The 19,739-nt window shown below is 32.1% G+C and overlaps 2 protein-coding genes across 2 annotated transcripts in view; one reads left to right on the forward strand and one right to left on the reverse strand.

The window, feature by feature from the left end:
- LOC106102049 overlaps window positions 1-19,739 on the forward strand; it is a 64,452-nt gene that overhangs the window by 28,722 nt on the left and 15,991 nt on the right. The window lies entirely within an intron of this gene.
- Window positions 18,626-19,599, reverse strand: LOC106102050. Its single transcript, XM_013281457.1, has 2 exons — window positions 19,444-19,599; window positions 18,626-19,371 (listed from the first exon to the last, which is right to left on the reverse strand). The coding sequence occupies exons 1-2, from the start codon at window positions 19,445-19,447 to the stop codon at window positions 18,971-18,973; spliced, it is 405 nt and encodes a 134-aa protein (XP_013136911.1). The 5' UTR covers window positions 19,448-19,599; the 3' UTR covers window positions 18,626-18,970.

Consider the following 19,739-nt stretch of genomic DNA (forward strand, 5'->3'; position numbering starts at 1 on the left):
AAACGACTGAATAGTCTGTTTACTTTTGTTTTCTTAAATACAGAATTAAGAGAACTACGTATGTGTTTTAAGAACATACTAAACTACTTAATTTTATTTGTAAGACGGACATTCTATCGGGAAGCGTTTCTTACGGGGCATTTTTATCGTTTTCAGCGAACAGTTTTACGGTATCTGGAACATACTAAGAGTAGAAAAGTATTTGTGCTACGTTGGCATATAAAAACATTACTCGTATAAGAAATCGTATGTTATAGACTTGGACAATGCACCAAATTACTTTTTCATGTCATATTTTTGAATCATCAACATCAGAAAACGAACTACTGGTCATAGTTTGTAGAGAATTGAAATAATTTTAACTATGCCACTAAATTACGACTTAATAGAAATTGTTAAAATGCCAAATTGCTAAATAGCAACATTTTTTTTTAGTTTCTTTTTCTGTTTTATTCAATGTTCTTATGTTTTGAAAATAAATACCTATTCATTATTTCATTATTTCTTTATTCTAATACATAAAATAACAGTTTTAAAATATCTGGTGAACGTAATCAAACGACATTTTATTCAACAAATACCTCGAACATGTACGTGACATATTTTCGGTTTCCTGAAATACATATTGCTGGTGCAAACCTAACGGCTGTCGTCTGCATCCTACCGTAGTCATACGTCATACAAATATCAAGGCGAGGTCATGACACTCTTATATGTTTGCGGTCGACATTATATACGAATGTTTATACATTATAAAATAAATTGTGTTATTTTAAAAATTATAAATGCGAAAGTTTTGATGGATAGATAGATTTTTGTTATAATGTTTCTACACCTTAACGAATGTCACTATTTAACAGCTATAGAAGTATGATAAAACCTATACGCTATTTACTAAGTCTTTTAACATCATGAAGAGTTCGCAGACAAAATCTAGTACTATTTTTATACTATGAAGTGGCTAACGAGCAAGTGGCCACCTGAATCCGCCGAAATGGCGAATCAACCGTTGCCTATAGACATCCACAATTTCAGATGCGCTGCCTACCCTTAATCGACGGAGGATGAGAAGCACATAAACAGAATGAGTCCCCTTTCTATGAGTCTCCTCCGTTGTCAAATAAACTTTTCCTCCCTATCCTATCCTCTTAAGAAATGAAAACTAGGCATCCGGCACCAAAAACATGATACGAAACGCGGAATTCCTCCCACTTCACGCCTGTCTTCTGTTTGGTCGTGGTATTGCACCAGGCGTAACGGCCCATTCGTGCGAAGATGTTAAAGCGGACTCTACCACTGTTAATCTAAATATGGAAAGCAAGTATTCCATATTCCGTAGAGACATATTCTGAGTTCACGTTTAGATATTATTGTGAATAATCTTCCCGTGCAATCCTCTGGGAACGTTCATGAAAACCAACTAACACTTAAACTTAATGGTTAACGGGAATGAGTCTTCTGGGTTTTGGAATGCATCAATCCTCAAGATCCTTTGTAACGCGGTCATTTTACTACAGACGTCATCATAGAGTTTCCAGCGCATAAATTAAGTAAAACATATCCATTTGATTTTATTATTAGTGAAATTAATTGAATAAAAATAATAGATGTAATAAAAATGATTGAAAATACAAGACCATGAAACTAAAAGTAATTGTACAATATTATTACATTACTTCAATAAATGAAAATTAGTCGTCATAATACAACAGTTAAAATAATACTTATTGTTAATAATAAAAGGGGAAAATTGATCACGGAAGATTCATAACGTGCCTTTTGAATATACCCTGAATATATTAACCCCACGATTTATGCAAATATATGTATATAGTAAGCAGTCCAGTGACTATATAATCCGAAAGGCCGACATCTAATAAGTTGCTTTCTGCGATCAAAACGTATATACTTTATATTTTAGGTTTACCCTTACCGCTTACGTAGCAACCCAAAACACGTTGACAAAGGTGCAAAGACATAACTTTAGATATGTTTTAAATACTAATAATTTTGATTGATTAATTGATCGAATTGTGCCATACAACACAGGTTCGGGTTCCGCGGCACAATCTACCCTAAGACTACGCATCCACCAGGAGGCTTAACATTGTAAACAAAGGGAACAAAGGGGATAAAGGTCGATAAAGCGGCACTTACCAGTCCGATGCCCCATTCACCGCCTGCAGGTGCCTGGTCACTGTCGTTGCCAATCGAGTCAAGTTCTGTCAAAGTCACTCGTATGAACGTTATTGTTCCAAACGCAAAAGTACAGTTCAAAGCGACCCCGTTTGATAACAAAAATGACACGCCCATTATGTCTTTCGCGATGTCGGACAAGCGACCACTACCGATTACATTTAAACTCCCAGTTTTAACCGACTTTTTTGCTAGGCATCTTGCACACGACCCTTTCACCCGTATTCCTCTCCGCAGAACCGCGCTCGACGAACCGGATAGAAATTCACATCTACCCTCCATTGCGGGCGAATTAAAATGCGTCCGGTTACCCGCAATAACCCGAACCGAGAAATTTAAACTAGTTATATGTCCGCCACAGAATGTTGTGAACCCGTAAGATCTGTATAGATATTACAAACATTCGTCTCTAAAAACGTGGCATATAAAATAGCTAATGATCATTAGCGTTTTTTGTAAGTTTAAATCTAAGCAGCATTTGCTAAAAAGTCATGTCAGTTATTGAATTCTATCCCATATTATTATTTATTATTATTTAATTAGCATGTAGTACTATAAATTAAATGTTATTCATTGTACAAATTGCGCTTCTAATGATCAAACGGGATGTCTTGATAGCAACGTAATTTGTCGTCAACGATCTACATTCACTTCGAAGTTTCTTCATGCTCACTTAACTGCGAGCTAAGCCGCTTAAACTTGTGTAATCTGAAAGCGTTTACTTAAATGTAGGTCGCGGGATCCTTCTGCATTTCAAATGTTGTTAAAGCAATTTGTACTGCATCAGTTACAATAATATGCTTTGGTTTATAGATACTGCAAATATTACGAAAGAAGTACTTTTAACGAAGATAGATACTTATTTTGGGATACAATAAACTTTGTTCATCATCATCAGCTCACTATACGTCCCCACCGAGGGGCTCGGAGCCTACCCTAATAAGGGGTGACTAGGCCATAGTCAACCATAACCATAAACTTTGTTATTGATCCGAAATATCTAAATCTCGAATAAAAATACGAATGTAATCACATTTTAAATGCAACAACTTAATCTGTCTTAATATCCGCATAATTCAAAATACTTGTCCAACATCTTCGTAACAAATGTTTTACTTGTAAGAATATATAAATCGCTTCACATTTTACTTGAAATTACCAGAAACTTCTAAAGAGAAATGTTTCGCGAATAATCTTGATTAAAAGCCGCTCCGGCTGTCGAAAATTAATTCCAAGAACAAACTTCCTAACGAACTAGCGTTAGATGTACTCACTGAAATGCATTTTCGTAATCACATCTTATTAAGATGATATTGAAATTAAAATGTAGTGTCGAAGAAAAGACATAAAAACATAGAAAATGTTTTTATGTCTTTAAAATATAAATAATCTCAAATAGATATAAATAATGATTATGAATGTTAAGAAATAAAACATAAATGTAATATTTTCTTATATAAATAAATAAGACTGAGATGACGTATGATAGAGTTATGTGGAGGACAAAAACCTGTTGCGCCGACCCTACGGGAGTAGGATAAGGAGATGATGATGATGATGATTATAAATATAATTTTTTTTATTTTATATAAAATATAATATAAGAGAACATTTTTAGTAAAAGTAATACAAACATAATGTACTACGCGAATTTACCCGCGTGAAATTAAAAAAATATATATAGCCAATGTACGAGTACATATACCACAATATACCACTGATGTCGTAGCTTTTTAATGAAAGAATTTGAAATCAGGAGAGTAGTTTTTGAGTTATTTCAATACATACAAAAATACAAATCTATCCTCTTTATAACATTAGTATAGATTTATTTTCTTTAAGGACTTAAAATAGTTTTAATGCTGGGGATTTATATATATCCTAGAAGTTTGCCTAACTTAAGGTTTTTTAGCCATACTTTTAATGGCGTAAAAAATGCCAACCGCATAGCTTTTAATATTTAAAAACACGTAAACATGCCTTATTTATTTCAAACAGCCTTAGCAACATTATCAGTTCCATCTAACATCTATGCGGTCAAGATAATTTATTCCCTCTGTACATTTGATATGGGTCGAAATTACATACATTTATTATTAATTCTTATAAAGGAGCATAGATTATACATACTTTAGACTTCGTAGGAGTTAGTAAAATCTGTCCTTTGTTATAATGGATAATAGTGGTAAACTATAATAAAGGTTGTTTTTGCTTTAAGAGAACAAATCGTATGGATTATAAAATCATTGAAACATCTTTGTCAACTGTAATAATATAAAAAATCCTTTTAAATACATTTCTTGGTAAAGCGAAGAAAAAAAGATTTATACTTAAGGTTATTAGAGAAATTCAGTAATCGTGTAAGACACGCAAAATAGATATAAAAACCTTCCACCGTGTTATTCTTTCGCTTCGGTTATTCTATAAAAGACAGCACGCCAAATCTTACTCCATTAGTCGAAATGCATTAGTAAAAAAACAATTTATCGTATATATTCTATTTAACAAACTAACGGCAAGATACTGAAAAAAAATAAACACTTCGCATTAGGGCCGATTACAATCTCAAAGACGTCAAAATTCGTAAGGAATTTGGTATTTAAGCTGAAAAAAAGAGTGCAAGATGTGATACGAAGGAAGTAACAACGTCAATGTAAGCAATTGTACTAAATTCTATGTATTGTGTATGAGTCTGAATAAAGAAGTTATAATACAAGATGGTATTAGTTTACATTTATATAGCTTTATCATTCAAGACGCTGTTGCATATTTAAATGACGTTTCAGTATTGGCCGTTAAATCAATAATTGTATAACAATATTAGTCATGTGTCTCTGACTTTATTCAAAATTATTGTCAAAATAACGTAATATTTTTGAAACAGAGAATTAAAAAAATGAAAAAACATGGATTATAATAAAAACAATTGAACCTTTACATAAATGTAACGTTAAATGCTAACGACGATTAATGAAATTTAATAAACAAAGCACGTAGAGAACATTTTGCTCGAGTTAACATTATATCAGCTCGATTCGCTTCATGGCTCCGAGACATTGTGATCGTAAACTTTAAACGTATTTACAACACGAACGTTTAAGATAACATGCGTCAAAGCTTTGCACATATTCTAGTCTACAGCTAGGTTATAAATCCTAGAACAGAAGGACATAATAACATGGACAACTATATACATCTATCATAATATTCTTGAATTGTTAAAAAGTTTTGTAACATAAGGTGGCACACAAGCAAGCGGCCACCTGAATCCGCCAAACTGGCTAAGCGACCGCTGCCCACAGACATCCGCTATAGCGAATGCGTTGCTTACCCTTATGCAACGGAGGAGGAGACGCACATTAAAGGATGTTTCCCCCGCGTATGCGTCTCCTCCAACGTCACATCCACGTTCCCTTCTCATCTTTATCTTATAATTAAAAGGGTGGGAAGGAAAAAGGATTAAAGTTGGGCCTCCGGCATCACACTCATCAGACGAAACTTGGAACGGCTCCCACTTCACGCCTGTCTTCTGTGTGGTCGTGGTATTGCACCGGGCGAGCCGGCCCATTCATACGAAGATGTTAAAGCGGGCTCTACCACTGTAAAGTTTTTTACAACAGTAAAAAACGAATGCAAGATAACTTTAGACTGATTATTGATGAATAAGTTGCCGGCGTCAGTATTCCAGTTATAAGGTGCCTTTAAAAGCAGTGTGAACCGGCACTAATCTAGCGCGTACCATCGTCTTCACTTAAGTCTAGGTGGGAACGTAAAGTGCTGGTTTAAATAGAAAAAAGGGCACAACATATAAAACGACGAAATCAATACCTCTATATTCCATGATTTGTTAGGTAACGATTATTATATTTTCATCTTTAGTGCCCAGTCTTTGCGAATAGCGTAGGCAGACGGCCAAGCGTTGTGGGATTCATCTAAATTCAGAGTGAGTTCTGTTTATTTAGACCATACAATCAGTGCCCGAGTTGCGAGGGAAAGAAAACATTTAAATGTAAAGTCGGACATGCTCAGTTCATGTTCAAACTGAAAAATGAAAACAAAGAACACTCTAACGTTTCCAATTAACAAGCGTTCTATTCGTTAGTTAAGTCTTTCCGACTATAAATAAATAAATTTAATATAAGTCGTTAACTAACAAACTATTAGTCTTTCAAAAGCAACTAAAAAAGAGCTAAAAAAACATCTTTAAAATGAAGTACATGCAACTTATAGCCAGTTTCCCAGATACGTTTAACTATTCGTTAGTGTTTTTGGTTCGTTAAATTTTTGAATTGTGTTTCCGAACTACGTAACTTCAGTTTTACTCCTTTGAAACGTAGTTCAACCTAGCACTAATGAATCAGTAGTAAATGATAAAATAAAGGAAAACTTTAGTGACCCAGCAATAGTATCTCATCACTTTTATTCTCTTGATATCTATAAAATTGTGTGAGCTTTTATGTATGTATCCTGATTGCTTTACAGCCAAGCAACAATTGTTAATCCTGTAATTATTTCAGCACTTACGTCGGCAATAATCGTTACATTTAAATAATTCATGTCGGACGGGCTGTTGAGGAAATTGCTTAATTCAATATGCGCATCGGAATATTTATGTCTACGGAAATGTGATTAAAATTCTTTCTTTTGTCCATTTTTCTGACGTATTTATGATAATAATATAAGATATTATATGCAAACTTAAGAGTATTAAATTTTAAGTAATATATGAGTGAAATAATATGAATAGATTAAGAACTCATGATAAATAAATACTTACATATAAATGTAATATACAAATCGCTAAAAGAGAATTTGAAATATTCGGAACATTATATTTCACTTTGCTGCAGCGCTTTGATATTAAATTAAATCGGTTTGAATTCAATCAAGATAGTGCCTGAAAATAATAACTTTCACATGCAAAGGTTTTTTCAATTCGTTTATTGCCTTTTATTTTGTTAGGTATTTCACTATCTAATCGTTTCTAAAGTTAAAGTATAAATTTTATTTCAAAATTCTACTTGTATGATTTATCCATTGTTAGCTTTTTAACTATTCTGATGTATTCTGTATTCTTGAAGGTTATTTAGTCTGTGCTATAAATCAATACCTTTTGCCACAATTTTATAAGTAAACCAAATAACTATATAAGCTTTGTAATTGTGATCCAAAATATTATTTAAAATATTTATGTCATGGTTTTAAAATGTCGTAATTGTTATGTTAATAATCGGATAGTAGTCAGATGTCAAAAATAAGGGTGTTGCATTAGCTCGACGACACGCTCCCCATTTTGTGCAAATTGGAAGAAAACATAAGAGGTAATTAAGACTATATTTTATCAAAGCATAACATGGCTGTGACGCCCATACCATTGACTTCTTTTCTTTTATTACAATAATTTATTTGATTGCATATCGTAATTTTTCCTTTCGTGTTAAAGAGTAAAACTTTAGTGCTTTTCTCTTGTTATACCTGTTCGATTCTCAGTAGAAAATTGACAATCAAAAAGTTAACCCCGACTTTAAAATTTTGACGTTGAATTGTCGGCTTTTAAAATTGAATTTGATAAAAATTGATTTCCATCCCGCTCTTCATACTGCTAGAAACAAAATTGGAATAGATTGTTTGATTGAATTTGCAATAGTTTTATGAAAATATAATTTACCAGAACTCGACTCTTTTATAAACATTGGTATTTCAAATTAAAAATGGCATTTTATACTTCTATGACAAACAGATTGTGAATTGGATTACGAGAAAGTAACTGCAAAAAGTCGTTTAGCTGACTCTTTCATTTATCCGAAGTGTAAATATTAAAAATTACAGATTTCAAAAGAAATGCAAACCGAGATCCAAACAAACCCTTCTCTGTAATGTAATAGGGTGACATGATCGTAAAACTGAATGTATTTCTACTTTATTTCATTGGGTCGCGAATTTGTGCCGTAGAATAACTAAAAAGAACCTATTCGGATATTTCTATCAATGAAAGGAAAATTCAAAATTGCTTTAAAAAAGTTTTTGTTTTATAGATTAAAAATATTACGTTAAATAGTATCAAAAAGTATTCTTTTACTGTTTGTTTATCAAACTATGTTAGAATGGAGTTGTGAAACAACGCCGCTGCAATATCAAGTTAGTTAAACGAGAGGTTTGCAAACAGACTGGTATTTAATTACAAAATGTTCATGTTTGTTAACTTTTAGCAAATAAATATGTATTAAAAATATTTAAGCAAATAATTTCAGTATTAAACCCTTAATGTTATGAAACATGACAATGCTGGAGTTGTAGGAAACATTATTACGTTATGCTCTTAGTAGAATACAGCTTTGAATTGTCGGAACTTTCTATAATGTAAAGCTTGACCATAATGCCAATTAATGTTACGCTGTTATGTCGGAAAATTGTGGGCCCTAAGTAAGGTTTTAGTTACTCCACTCTTGAAAACCTCAACATCATAACCTCTAGTAGTCCAATAACAGATATTAATTTTCATGCACTTCTAACTAAAATATTAACATTATATTTCTGAGAGCAAAGAAAAGGGTTGAATTGGCTGCCGGAACGTAGGGTCCTGTTGATATAGTCCTCGAGGGTAACACTCCAATATGTATACCCTCTTGCAATAACGATATTTTTACTTGTCACTACAACACTGACACGAGGAAACAATTCCATTATGCCTTTACACTTATTCCTTAGTTTTATTAGAATATAGCCAATTTTACGGAAAAAGAAAATGCCAAAAAAAGAGTAATGTTACCATAGACTTAGATACAATAGTTTGAAGCCATCATTAAAGTTGTACTTATTTTATTTGTTTAACGTCCGCAAACTTCGTTAGTGAATTAAAAAAAAAGTAGCCTATAATATGTCCGTCTATGTTAGCTACCCTTCAGTGAAAGTCCCGTCGAAATCGGCCCAGCCGTTTCGCAGATAATAGATTTGTACAAGTAACAGTTGTAAAAATATGCCAATCAGTTTTTCAATCAGTAGAATGAAGTAACATTTTGTTAACGCATTATAAATGTGTCCAAATGTTTAGTTATTTTCTCTTATTCAATTTTTATTTTAATGATTTATTTGACACGAAACTAGCGCGCTAATGGTTTATGTTTGCTGACAGCGTGCATTTGTACGTTTTACTATTTCGCATAGCTATTCGTTCTGATTCAAGTGTTAAAACGAATTCAAACAGACAGAATGAATAATTTTTTATTAAACTTCTTAAATTCCATTTTACCAATATTATAATTAGTGGAATTCAGATATTAACATTCAGATAAAACATTCTCTAGCAATACATACAAAGTCGATAAAAATGCAGAACCAAAACTTTAAATGTAAAATAAACCATAATGTAGTGAAAGTTTTGTAACGTATCCAAGGGAAGCTGGGAGAAGTTTTATCTGTGGGAACTTTAAACATCGATGTTATCAGACATCGAGGAAGTCGAGTTTCCACTTCTTTGAGTGTTATCTCAATCCAACTGAACGGCGAACTCTAATACTTATTGAGCTCTGCCTTTAGTACTTCGAATATGTTTGGAAGTAAAGAAGTTACCTTTACGATACTTACGTTAATATTGACTTGCATATCAGGTAATGGAAACGAAGTTATATCCAGTAATATTTACCATTACAAAAAATCACTGTTATTTCTTTTATTAACACTAAAAGGTGAAATCCAAAAATCACCCTGCGTTTAACATGTCAACGTCAAAGAAGCATTTTAGTGTCAACGTGGACACCAGATTAACGTTGAGCTACGCTCAAAAGGTACTGTCAGAAAACAACACGCCGTTTTCACTGCAGTAACACATCTGAAACATAATCGTTCGTGTCTTTCTCTTTTGTAAGCAAGACAACAGATGTCTAAATTATGGATACTCACGTAAACAGAAGTATTAATATCGCTTTATAAACTTAGAACATAAATATCAAATCAATTAGCTTAGAACAACTTGAACAATGAACCTTTATCTGTAGTATCCTCGTCAGTTACATGAATTATGAATTTAAATGCTATTTAAGACAGGGGACCAGACAGTTGAGGCCTTACCCTCTGTGGGGAAGGCAGGGTTATGTAGGATTTGACCGACTAAAACCCACTCGGTGGCCATCCTCTAGTGACAATGTCGAAGGTTCCGGGATCTCCAAGGAACGCACCGGACAATTAAGGCCCTACAGTACGTAGTTGTCCAAAATGTTTCGTACTAGTAAGAATCTTTTAGAGTAGTATTGTCATTTATAACTGTATTAACGATGGACGAATGAAATAAAAAAAAAAAATTATTGCTAACGATTTTTAAACTTATATTGCAATATGAAAAACTAAGCATCATTGAATTATTAAATCAGGCCAGTTGCCTTTATTGAAATCAAAGAAAAGGGCTGACAAGCGAAAATTATTTGCCTTGCATCGCTCCAATTCGTTGTTTTACCTGCAGTAAGTTATTCTACCCTTTCCGGGAACTGTTAATAATTCATACAACAACGTCTGCCTCCGGATTACGGAGTTACGATGTTTTTCCATATTTAGATATTGGAGTTATGAATCTCTAAAAGTCTAAAGTCTCTTGCTTTATTCTGTTTTAATATTAGTTTTATAATGACTAAACTAAAAATAAGTAATAAAAAGGTAAGTTTTATATAAGTTTTTCCATATTAATACTCTGTAAAAGCTATTTATTAAATAAAATCGCAATTTTCCATCTCCGTTGAAGGCTGTACTAAACGCACTTGACCCATATACGCACACGTGATCGAATGAATAGTTTTTATAATGAATATTAGATTGAATGTTTTTCATGCAAATACGATTTTTCATTTATTTTATTCATTTGCGTGTAATATTCCACATCGTTTATTTTTTTTTTTGAACATGACTTATCAAAAATAACTTACTAATATAATATTCCTAATAGAATTCGTCTGGTCTGAATTTGTTTGAAAAAGATTTAAATGCTTAAAAAGTTTGATTCATACGTTTTTTTTCTTAGTTTTTTTATAAAATAGCACAAACTTTCTGAACCATAATGTTCCCAAAGAACAAACTATATTTCTACTCACATTACATCCGTTCTTTTCACTATAGGTCACAGAGAATAAAACCAGCCTTCAAATCATACCAACATAAATTATTTATAAGTCCCAAAGCTTCACATTCGATGAAAAAAAAAATGAAATCCAAGTATAATATTGAATTGGATAAGACAACTCCATGAATAATTCCATGAGACACTTCGATTCTATTTTGCTTAAAGAAAAAATCTTTCCTTATGGTGCATATTGTTATACGATGCTGTAAAATACATATTGTTTTCTATACTTCGGAATTTCTATTTAGAAACCGAATAAAGTATTAAGAAAGAATTTCTTATGGCCGGTTTCCCAGCTACATTTATCCATTCGTTAGTGACATTCGTTTGATAACATCAGGAAATGTGTTTCCAAACTACTAAAGTTTTACTACATTGAAACTTCGTTCAATCTTACACTAATGAATCGCTAGGTAATGACAATATAAGTGGGAACTTCGGAAACCCAGCATTAACTATCGAGTAAGGACCTATCCTTAAGTTCGGCTTCATAAAATTTGTAACAAAATGCAAGCAATCATTTGTTGAATTAAATTTAATTTATAATTACGTGTTTCTTTAATTGTATTTAAAATAACTGTTTTTATTGTTGTAGTGTATACAAAAGTGAATGTAAAATTACATTTTCATGTCGTTACGTACTAAGTTAGTGTTTATTACTGTTCCAAATAGCTTAAGTTCATAAGTTTCCAAAACTTAACTGCTTTAAGAATTGCCATTTTTAATGTTAGTGTAAACAGCCACAAGGATTTTAAAGTTTTAAATTTAAAGAAGATACTTTTTAACGCCGACATAATAAAACATACAAATTAAACTTATTGTGAAACAAATTCATTACATTGTGTAAATGGAGGAATTCTCAGCATGTCCCCTCTTTCCCTAGAGACTACAAAAATGTTTAATATATGTATGTGAAAGATACATCGAAGACCAGCTTTCGCTTCTTATAGAACTGCTTTAACTCATACACAGTATACAGGATAATTCTTACCGGACGGATCACAAGGTTTGCAATTTTATAAAGAACACTAAATGACTTTAAAATGGTAAATCGGACAACAAACTTAGCGCTTAAACTATTGAGGTTAATACCTTCACAAAGCGTTCCGTCCGTTATACCTTGTATGATAACTTAAATAATCGTATTTCGCAAGAGCGATAAAAATATAGAATTACCTAAATAATTACCCACAGAAAGTTTTTTTCCTCTACGCACGTGTTGTGAATACGGTAACAATAAACAACGATCTCAATTTAATTATTTTCTCTTGTATTCTGTTAAGGTTTTAGTCTGCTAGACATATCGTGATTAACTTATTGTTTTTTTTTTATTACTTAGATCATTTATAATCAAATGAAAGTTATTTTTTAGAATCATATACACAACAGAGAGGACATAGGATTTTAAAATGGATTATTTTTCCACGTTTAAGCCATATAGAAGTTGGTAATAAGCAATAAACAGTGAAAAAAATCAATAACAGTCCCTGTTATTTATCGGCTTTAAATATTATTTATATTTTAAGTAATATAAATACATAATATAAAAAAAAACAATGGAAATCTTAATAAACCTAAAATAATATATGCAGAAAAACTCAAGCACTTATTGCATATTGTATATCTTTCAACGGAGGGAATAAGGAATGAACTTAAAATTATACCAGAGAGCAAAACTAGCAGTTACTGAATTCCAACTTTTGCTCATAAATTTCCGATACGGCGTAGTTTATTTTAAATAGAATTCTTAAGCAATGTGCATTAACAATTTAGATCATGCACTTAGAACTATGTCACAGATAACTTCTAAAAAGTTGCCTTCAGATTTGTAAAAACAAAATGTCTATATAAATTATATAAAGCACATTATTTAGACATCTAATACATAAGTAGATAGAGAAATAAATACTAGACCTGCTATTCCTACTGCATCCTAGGCAAATCTGGAGGAAAACTAAGTCTAGTTTTGCTCCTGGTATTATTATTGTAGATTTTCGATTCACGTGGTCTTATGACTATAAGACGACGAGACTATGAAATTAATTAGTCTCTAATAGTGAAACAGAATACTTACATCAATTAAGAGTATTCGATCATTAGATAGCGAACAAGTAACCACAATGTTGCCCGGAAGACACGTGGAAGTAAATGTTTGCGAGTGATCGACATAACTACAGCGAACACAACTCGTAGGATTTATGTCCCACATAAAACGTGCAACCTCCTTGCGGCTGTGCCACGTAAAATTGTACAACCCCGCACAACCTCTCGGGAGTTTCTGCACACACGTAACAAAAGATTGAATTATTCTTATGGCAAGCGATATCTACCGAAAAAAGCACTCCAGTCTTCAAAGCCATATACGATGATAAAAAAATCTTATTAAAATCAAAGTTTGAATAAATTTATCGGTGTTTGGACAATGTGAAAGGCTCGGTTTCCACTTTTATTTGCAATGTATGTTGTTCTTGGCCAAATTAAATGTGTTTAGATATTTCATAATTAAAAACTTTTTCGCTAGCTATCCGGATTGTTATTCGCTACAAACTTGACCTATATTTATTACATGGACGTGTAATGACTTACAATACGACACTCACGAGGAAACTTTTAAATTGGATTATGCACGAAGTACGTTTCGTCGTTTCGTTGTTTTGTTTCCTGTTTCATAAAGAATAATAAATAAAACATTTTTCATTAACATTACAAGTGGTGTTTGTGAGAAAAAAGTTAAGTTATTGTTACGTAAAAGTTACAAAAAAGCTTACCAACACAGCTGTTAATGTCTACAATTTTATTTATGCAATTTAACATATTTCATCCTGTATTTCACGAAGCGTTTACTTAATCCTGTTTCCTGTATCTTAAATAATTCGTCATAAGACGGTTGTCTAATTATTCAAAGATTAACGCGGGCATGAATAATTTTAATATTGAGTTACAAAATTGCGTTGACACTGCCCAAAACATTGAAGCAAATTCCTTACTTTCCACAAGTTCTCTGGGTGTTTTATTTATATTAGGTATGTATTTTACATCATCGATATAAACCAAGATTAAAATGCATAAAATTATTACCTGTGTCTTCTAATAATGTAATGTATAAAGGTACGTGTACAGCAATTTAATTTATTTTACATGGAATCCTTGACTATTGTCTTAAAACAAAGTGAAGAGAAAAGTGAGTAATCCCTCAAGACAATAAAAGTTACAATTTTATTGGCCGCAATGTTGCTTTACTGGATGCGGAACATTTTGAGACGACAGCGACTTTATACGTTGTCGTTGTCCCTTCTTACGATTGCTTTTAAAATGTTTGATTTTATACGTTCTTTTATCAAAATACTAATAAAGCGAAACGTTTACTTCTGTGGTAATTGTTTATTTTATATTCCTATCAAGAATTATTGTTTGGAACTCAAAATTACTAAATAGTTTTAAAAATATTTTTAAACCAATGTGCGTCGCAAGGAGCGAAGGGGGGGAGGGCAGCTGCTCCGCTAAAGACTTTAAAAATGTAAATAAACATGAAAGCTATAAGACCATATTAATAAGAATGCCTCCCTAAGGCCCAACCTAAATCATTCGCTGGCGAATCCCATGTTTACCTTTTATGTACTTTCTAATTATAATGTAAAATAATATATCCTTATCATTAATATTTTTTTCATTAAACAAAACTTATAGCCAGGTCGTAATATAATTGTACATCCATCCATCAAGCTGAGTCTGACAGCGCAGTAGTAAGTCCCTTTATCAGTCATTCCGTGACTGCGAATCTCAAAATGGACTGGACTTATGGCAGAACTGTGGTATTCCACTGTTAAAACACATATAAAAAATACATTGTCATCTCCCTCATTTACAATGACGAGAAAGTGATTATAAAAGCGAAAGTTTAGACGGATGGATGGATGGATCCTTATCAGAGTTTGTAGCATAAATGGCTGAACAGATCTCGATGAAATTTAGCATAGATGTAGAGGATAGTCTGGAAGAACACATACTCTTTTGGTTTTTTTTTAATTACATGCGCACGGTGTCGCGGGCTAAAGCTAGTATGTTATAATGCGTTACTCTAACGTTCATGAAAATAGACGACTAATCCCTCTGCGCTATTTATAAAGACTTGTATTAACTTCATAACTATGAAACATTGTACAGGGAACGTCAATTAGAATTTAATTTTGAGAAAGTTAGGCGAAGTTTCGTAGTTAAGTTTCTTCGTGCAATTAAAATTTAGATAAAGGTCCACGATAAAGGAAAGCCCATTCATAAAGGATACAGGTGAATCTTACATAAATTTATGGTAAGTTTTGTTTCTAATTCTGTAAATTAATTGAAAGACGGAGAACTTTAAGGTAAACATGGGTTGTAATACAATAAACAACTATTACAGAATAACATACTTTTCAATCTATTTATAAAATACTAGCTTTTACCGGCGACTCGAAATAAAAAACTATTGTGTGCAGCTTTTGTGTTCTCCCAGACTATATTCTACATCTACGCCAAATTACATCGAAATCTGTTCAACCGTTTAGGCTACAAACTCTAACAAACATCCATCTGTCCATCCATCTAAACTTTCGAATTTAAATATTAGTAAGATAAGTAGGATAATAACTTTAAAGTAATTTTATAAAGATAATTTTTTATCATGGACAAAAAAAGTTAAATAAGTTTGTGTTTCTTTTAGCCTATTTCAATATAAAATCACATATTTATTAAACATGCAATTAATTAATTTATTAGCTTTTGTTATACAGAGTACTATTCTCGAACTTCTATTATACAAACTTCAGAGGTTTCTAACTATAACTTGCTTTAAGCCCGTGCATTGAGTAAGTTAACAGGAGTTTTCAAGTTAAACCTCTAATGTATGTTACTAACAGTATTAAATATAAATTTTCTAAAGATTTAACATTAATCAATACCTTAATATGTATGGTATCGTAATAAGCAAACATTAGTCATACTAATATTATAAATGCGAAAGTTTAGATGGATGGACAGATGGATGTTTGTTAGAGTTTGTAGCCTAAACGGCTGAACAGATCTTCATGAAATTCGGCACAGATGTAGTGTATAGTCTGGAAACACACATAGGCTACTTTTTATCCCGGAAAGAATTACGATTCCCGTGGAATGCATTAATTTTGTATTTTAATGTTTTCTCAATAATTCTGCAACGGTTCAACATATCTTATTGAAATTGGTCACAGATATAAAACAAAGTCTGGACTACACATGAGATAAAGTTCATCCCCGAAAAATGTCCGGTTCCTAAGGGACTAGACTACTAGGACTAGTTTTTTCTTATTTACATAGTTCGTCTTAGTTCTAATACCACGCAAACGAAGTCGTGGGCAACAGCTAGTATGTTAAAAAAAGCGTTTTAAACATAATCGCTTCAGAAATATTTATAACGCCTAAAAGCGTCATTTACATTAATTACGTTGAACTATTTCTGTATTTATTGCGATATATATACATATGTTATAAATCACAGTAGCCTCTGAAACTGTATGCAAAATGCAATCGTATTCAAATCTTATGCGATAAGCTCCTTCATTCGTCCCAATGGACAAATTTAGCAAGCGCTCGATAAATCAGATATTTGCGGAGACCGTTTTGATAGAGATTCAAAGACATGCTGTTTGAATAATTGAGATATATAACGTTGCCTCTTATTAACTAAACTAGTTTTCACCCGCGACTCCATCCACGTGGAATTAAAAAAAACGTGAGTATCCTATGTGTTGTTCCAGACTGACAGTGGTAGTGCCCGCTTTAACATTTTAGCACGAATCTTAGCACGGTGTAATACCACGACCACACAGAAGACATGCGTGAAGTGGAAGAAATACCGTGTTTCGTCTGATGAGTGTGGTGCCGGAGGCCTAATTTAAGTCCCGTACCACCCTTTTCTCACAAAGAGAGGATGGGGAGGGGAAGTGGATTTGACAGTGGAGGAGATGCATAGGAAGGGGAAATATCCTCTTTATGTGCGTCTCCTCCTCCGTCGGATAAGGGTAGGCAACACATCTGCAATTGCGGATGTCTATGGGCAGCGGTCGCTTCGCCATTTTGGCGGATTCGGGTGGCTGCTTGCTCGTTTGCCTCCTTGTTATATAAAAAAATAACAAATTTCATCGAAATCCGTCGTACCGTTAAGGCTACAAACTCTAACATCCATCCATCCGTCTAAAATTTAGTATTTGATATTAGTATTTGTACGAAACAAACTGAATATCGGTTGAAATCGAAATAAAAGAGTCACCAATATGGTTAATCCAGAATATAGTTACAAAATTTGTTAAACAGTATGGCTGGTTATTAGCTGATAAACATATTAGGATTTTTTTAAATAAGATGAAAAAAAAAATGTTGGATAATTTTTCATAAATCTAATTGCTACGCAACACCAACGAAGTAAATTTAAATAACCGTGCACAGCAAACAGCATAATTAAGTATGATGTAATACTAAGATAATCTCTAAGGGCAGCACAGTAGCCCGGCAAGCTTATACAGATTATAAATAAAAATGAGAGCGGAAATAGACGCTTATTCCGCGCCGTTTATTGTCATTTGAATATGAATGAATTACGTGTCCCATTTTAATTTGCAAACATCTACATTATATGATGAGATACATGAAGTTAATGCTTTAATTATAAAATAAAAACAATCTACTTTAGTAATTAAAAATATTAGTTAAGTCTATCCTTACAGTTAAATATAAAAAAATATTCAATTAACCAATATTCAAGTCCCACAGTATTCTACACAAAGAAACCCATAATCATTTTCAATAATGCATTTTCAATGTTTTTGGATACAAAAATAAACTTTATAGGGAAAAAAATACAATTATTAAAATCTGTAAGTTTATTGCATGAGTATACAAAAATATAATATAGATACTTACTCTATACATGTATTAAAATAACTTTATTTTACTTTACTTTATTTTTTCATTTAGTTTTAGTATATTGCAAGGCCAATGTGAATCGCACTACAACTCCAATATAAAGCCAAATACAAGATATATTACTTGTATTTTTGATCCTTAACTATTAAAATTAGAACTCTTGTATTGTACAAAGATTTAAAATATATTACAATGTCTAAAAATGTGCATCAAACATCATAGACCACAAACCACTTAAATGCAAATTGAAACCGAGTTAACTGAAATAATCTAATAATTATGAAGTACTGGCTTTCGCCCACGACTTCATCTACATGGAATTAAAAAAATTATTTGACTATGTGTTCTGCCAGACTATCTTCTATGTCTATGCCAAATTTTATCAAGATCTGTTCAGCCACACTACAAACTCTAACAAACAACCATCCATCTACATAAACTTAGATTCTATTTAAATTTGTATGATATTGCCTGTAATTACTTTTCTTCCGTCATGTATGCTTTTAGATTTTCTTATATTAACTAGAATATATCTTTAGAACATTGTAACATGGTATACAAAAGTACATACCGACAAGATTTGATCACTGCAAGCATTCGGTACCTTTTTAAAGTACATTATTTATTTGATCACTATAAAGAAAACTATCTAATGGGTTAACTTAAGTATTGTTATAAAGATGTGAATGTGGCTAGTATATATGACAAGTATATATTTATATAAACTCACTTTTATTTTGATTTATGACTTTTAGTAATGGTTATCCTAGACTCAGCAGTTAATGGTTGCTTTAGTTTCATACCAATTTTATCTTCTTTAAGTTGTAGAACTATTTGTTCTGTATTTCTCAAGCTTTTGTACAATTTTTCAATTCTCTGTTGTCTTTCTTGAATGTCGTTGGTGAAATCATCGACTTCTTTCTTCATACTATCCACATCCAAGTTGGGAACAGTATGTTTTGACTTAAATCTTGCTTTAGATAAAGATTCCAATTGCAAATTGAGCATTTTGTTTTCCATAATCGAACTTTTTTGTTCATATTCTACACACATCTTGCTAAATCTTTTACGAGACTCGACGACCACATTCATAAGATTTTCGCATTTTTCCTCTAATGTAAGGTCTTCTATGTCTGAAAAGCGTTTCTTTAATTTTGTTTAGGAACTCGTAATTTCAAAAGTTTAAATCTAAAAGCGTTACTTACCCATTTTATATAATTGTATTTTAGATTATTCAGCTAATTTATGCTATTAAAACTAAACTATTTATTGTGATAATGATTACTTATAGTACCAAAATACAATTTCAGCTTTACTATAAAACTTTAACGGAACATAAAACTTCAAAACTTGCTTGTAAACACGAAACATAAACAACGAAAAACTCATAGATTATTTTTCTATAATCTATGACAGAAACCACTACAGAAAATAAAGGAACTGATCACTGATCTATGATTTTTAACTGTAGATTAAAAATATGTTAGAACTCATTCCCTTG

This window comes from Papilio polytes, unplaced genomic scaffold, assembly GCF_000836215.1.
Source record: "Papilio polytes unplaced genomic scaffold, Ppol_1.0 DF823934.1, whole genome shotgun sequence".
NCBI classification, from domain to species: Eukaryota; Metazoa; Arthropoda; class Insecta; order Lepidoptera; family Papilionidae; genus Papilio; species Papilio polytes.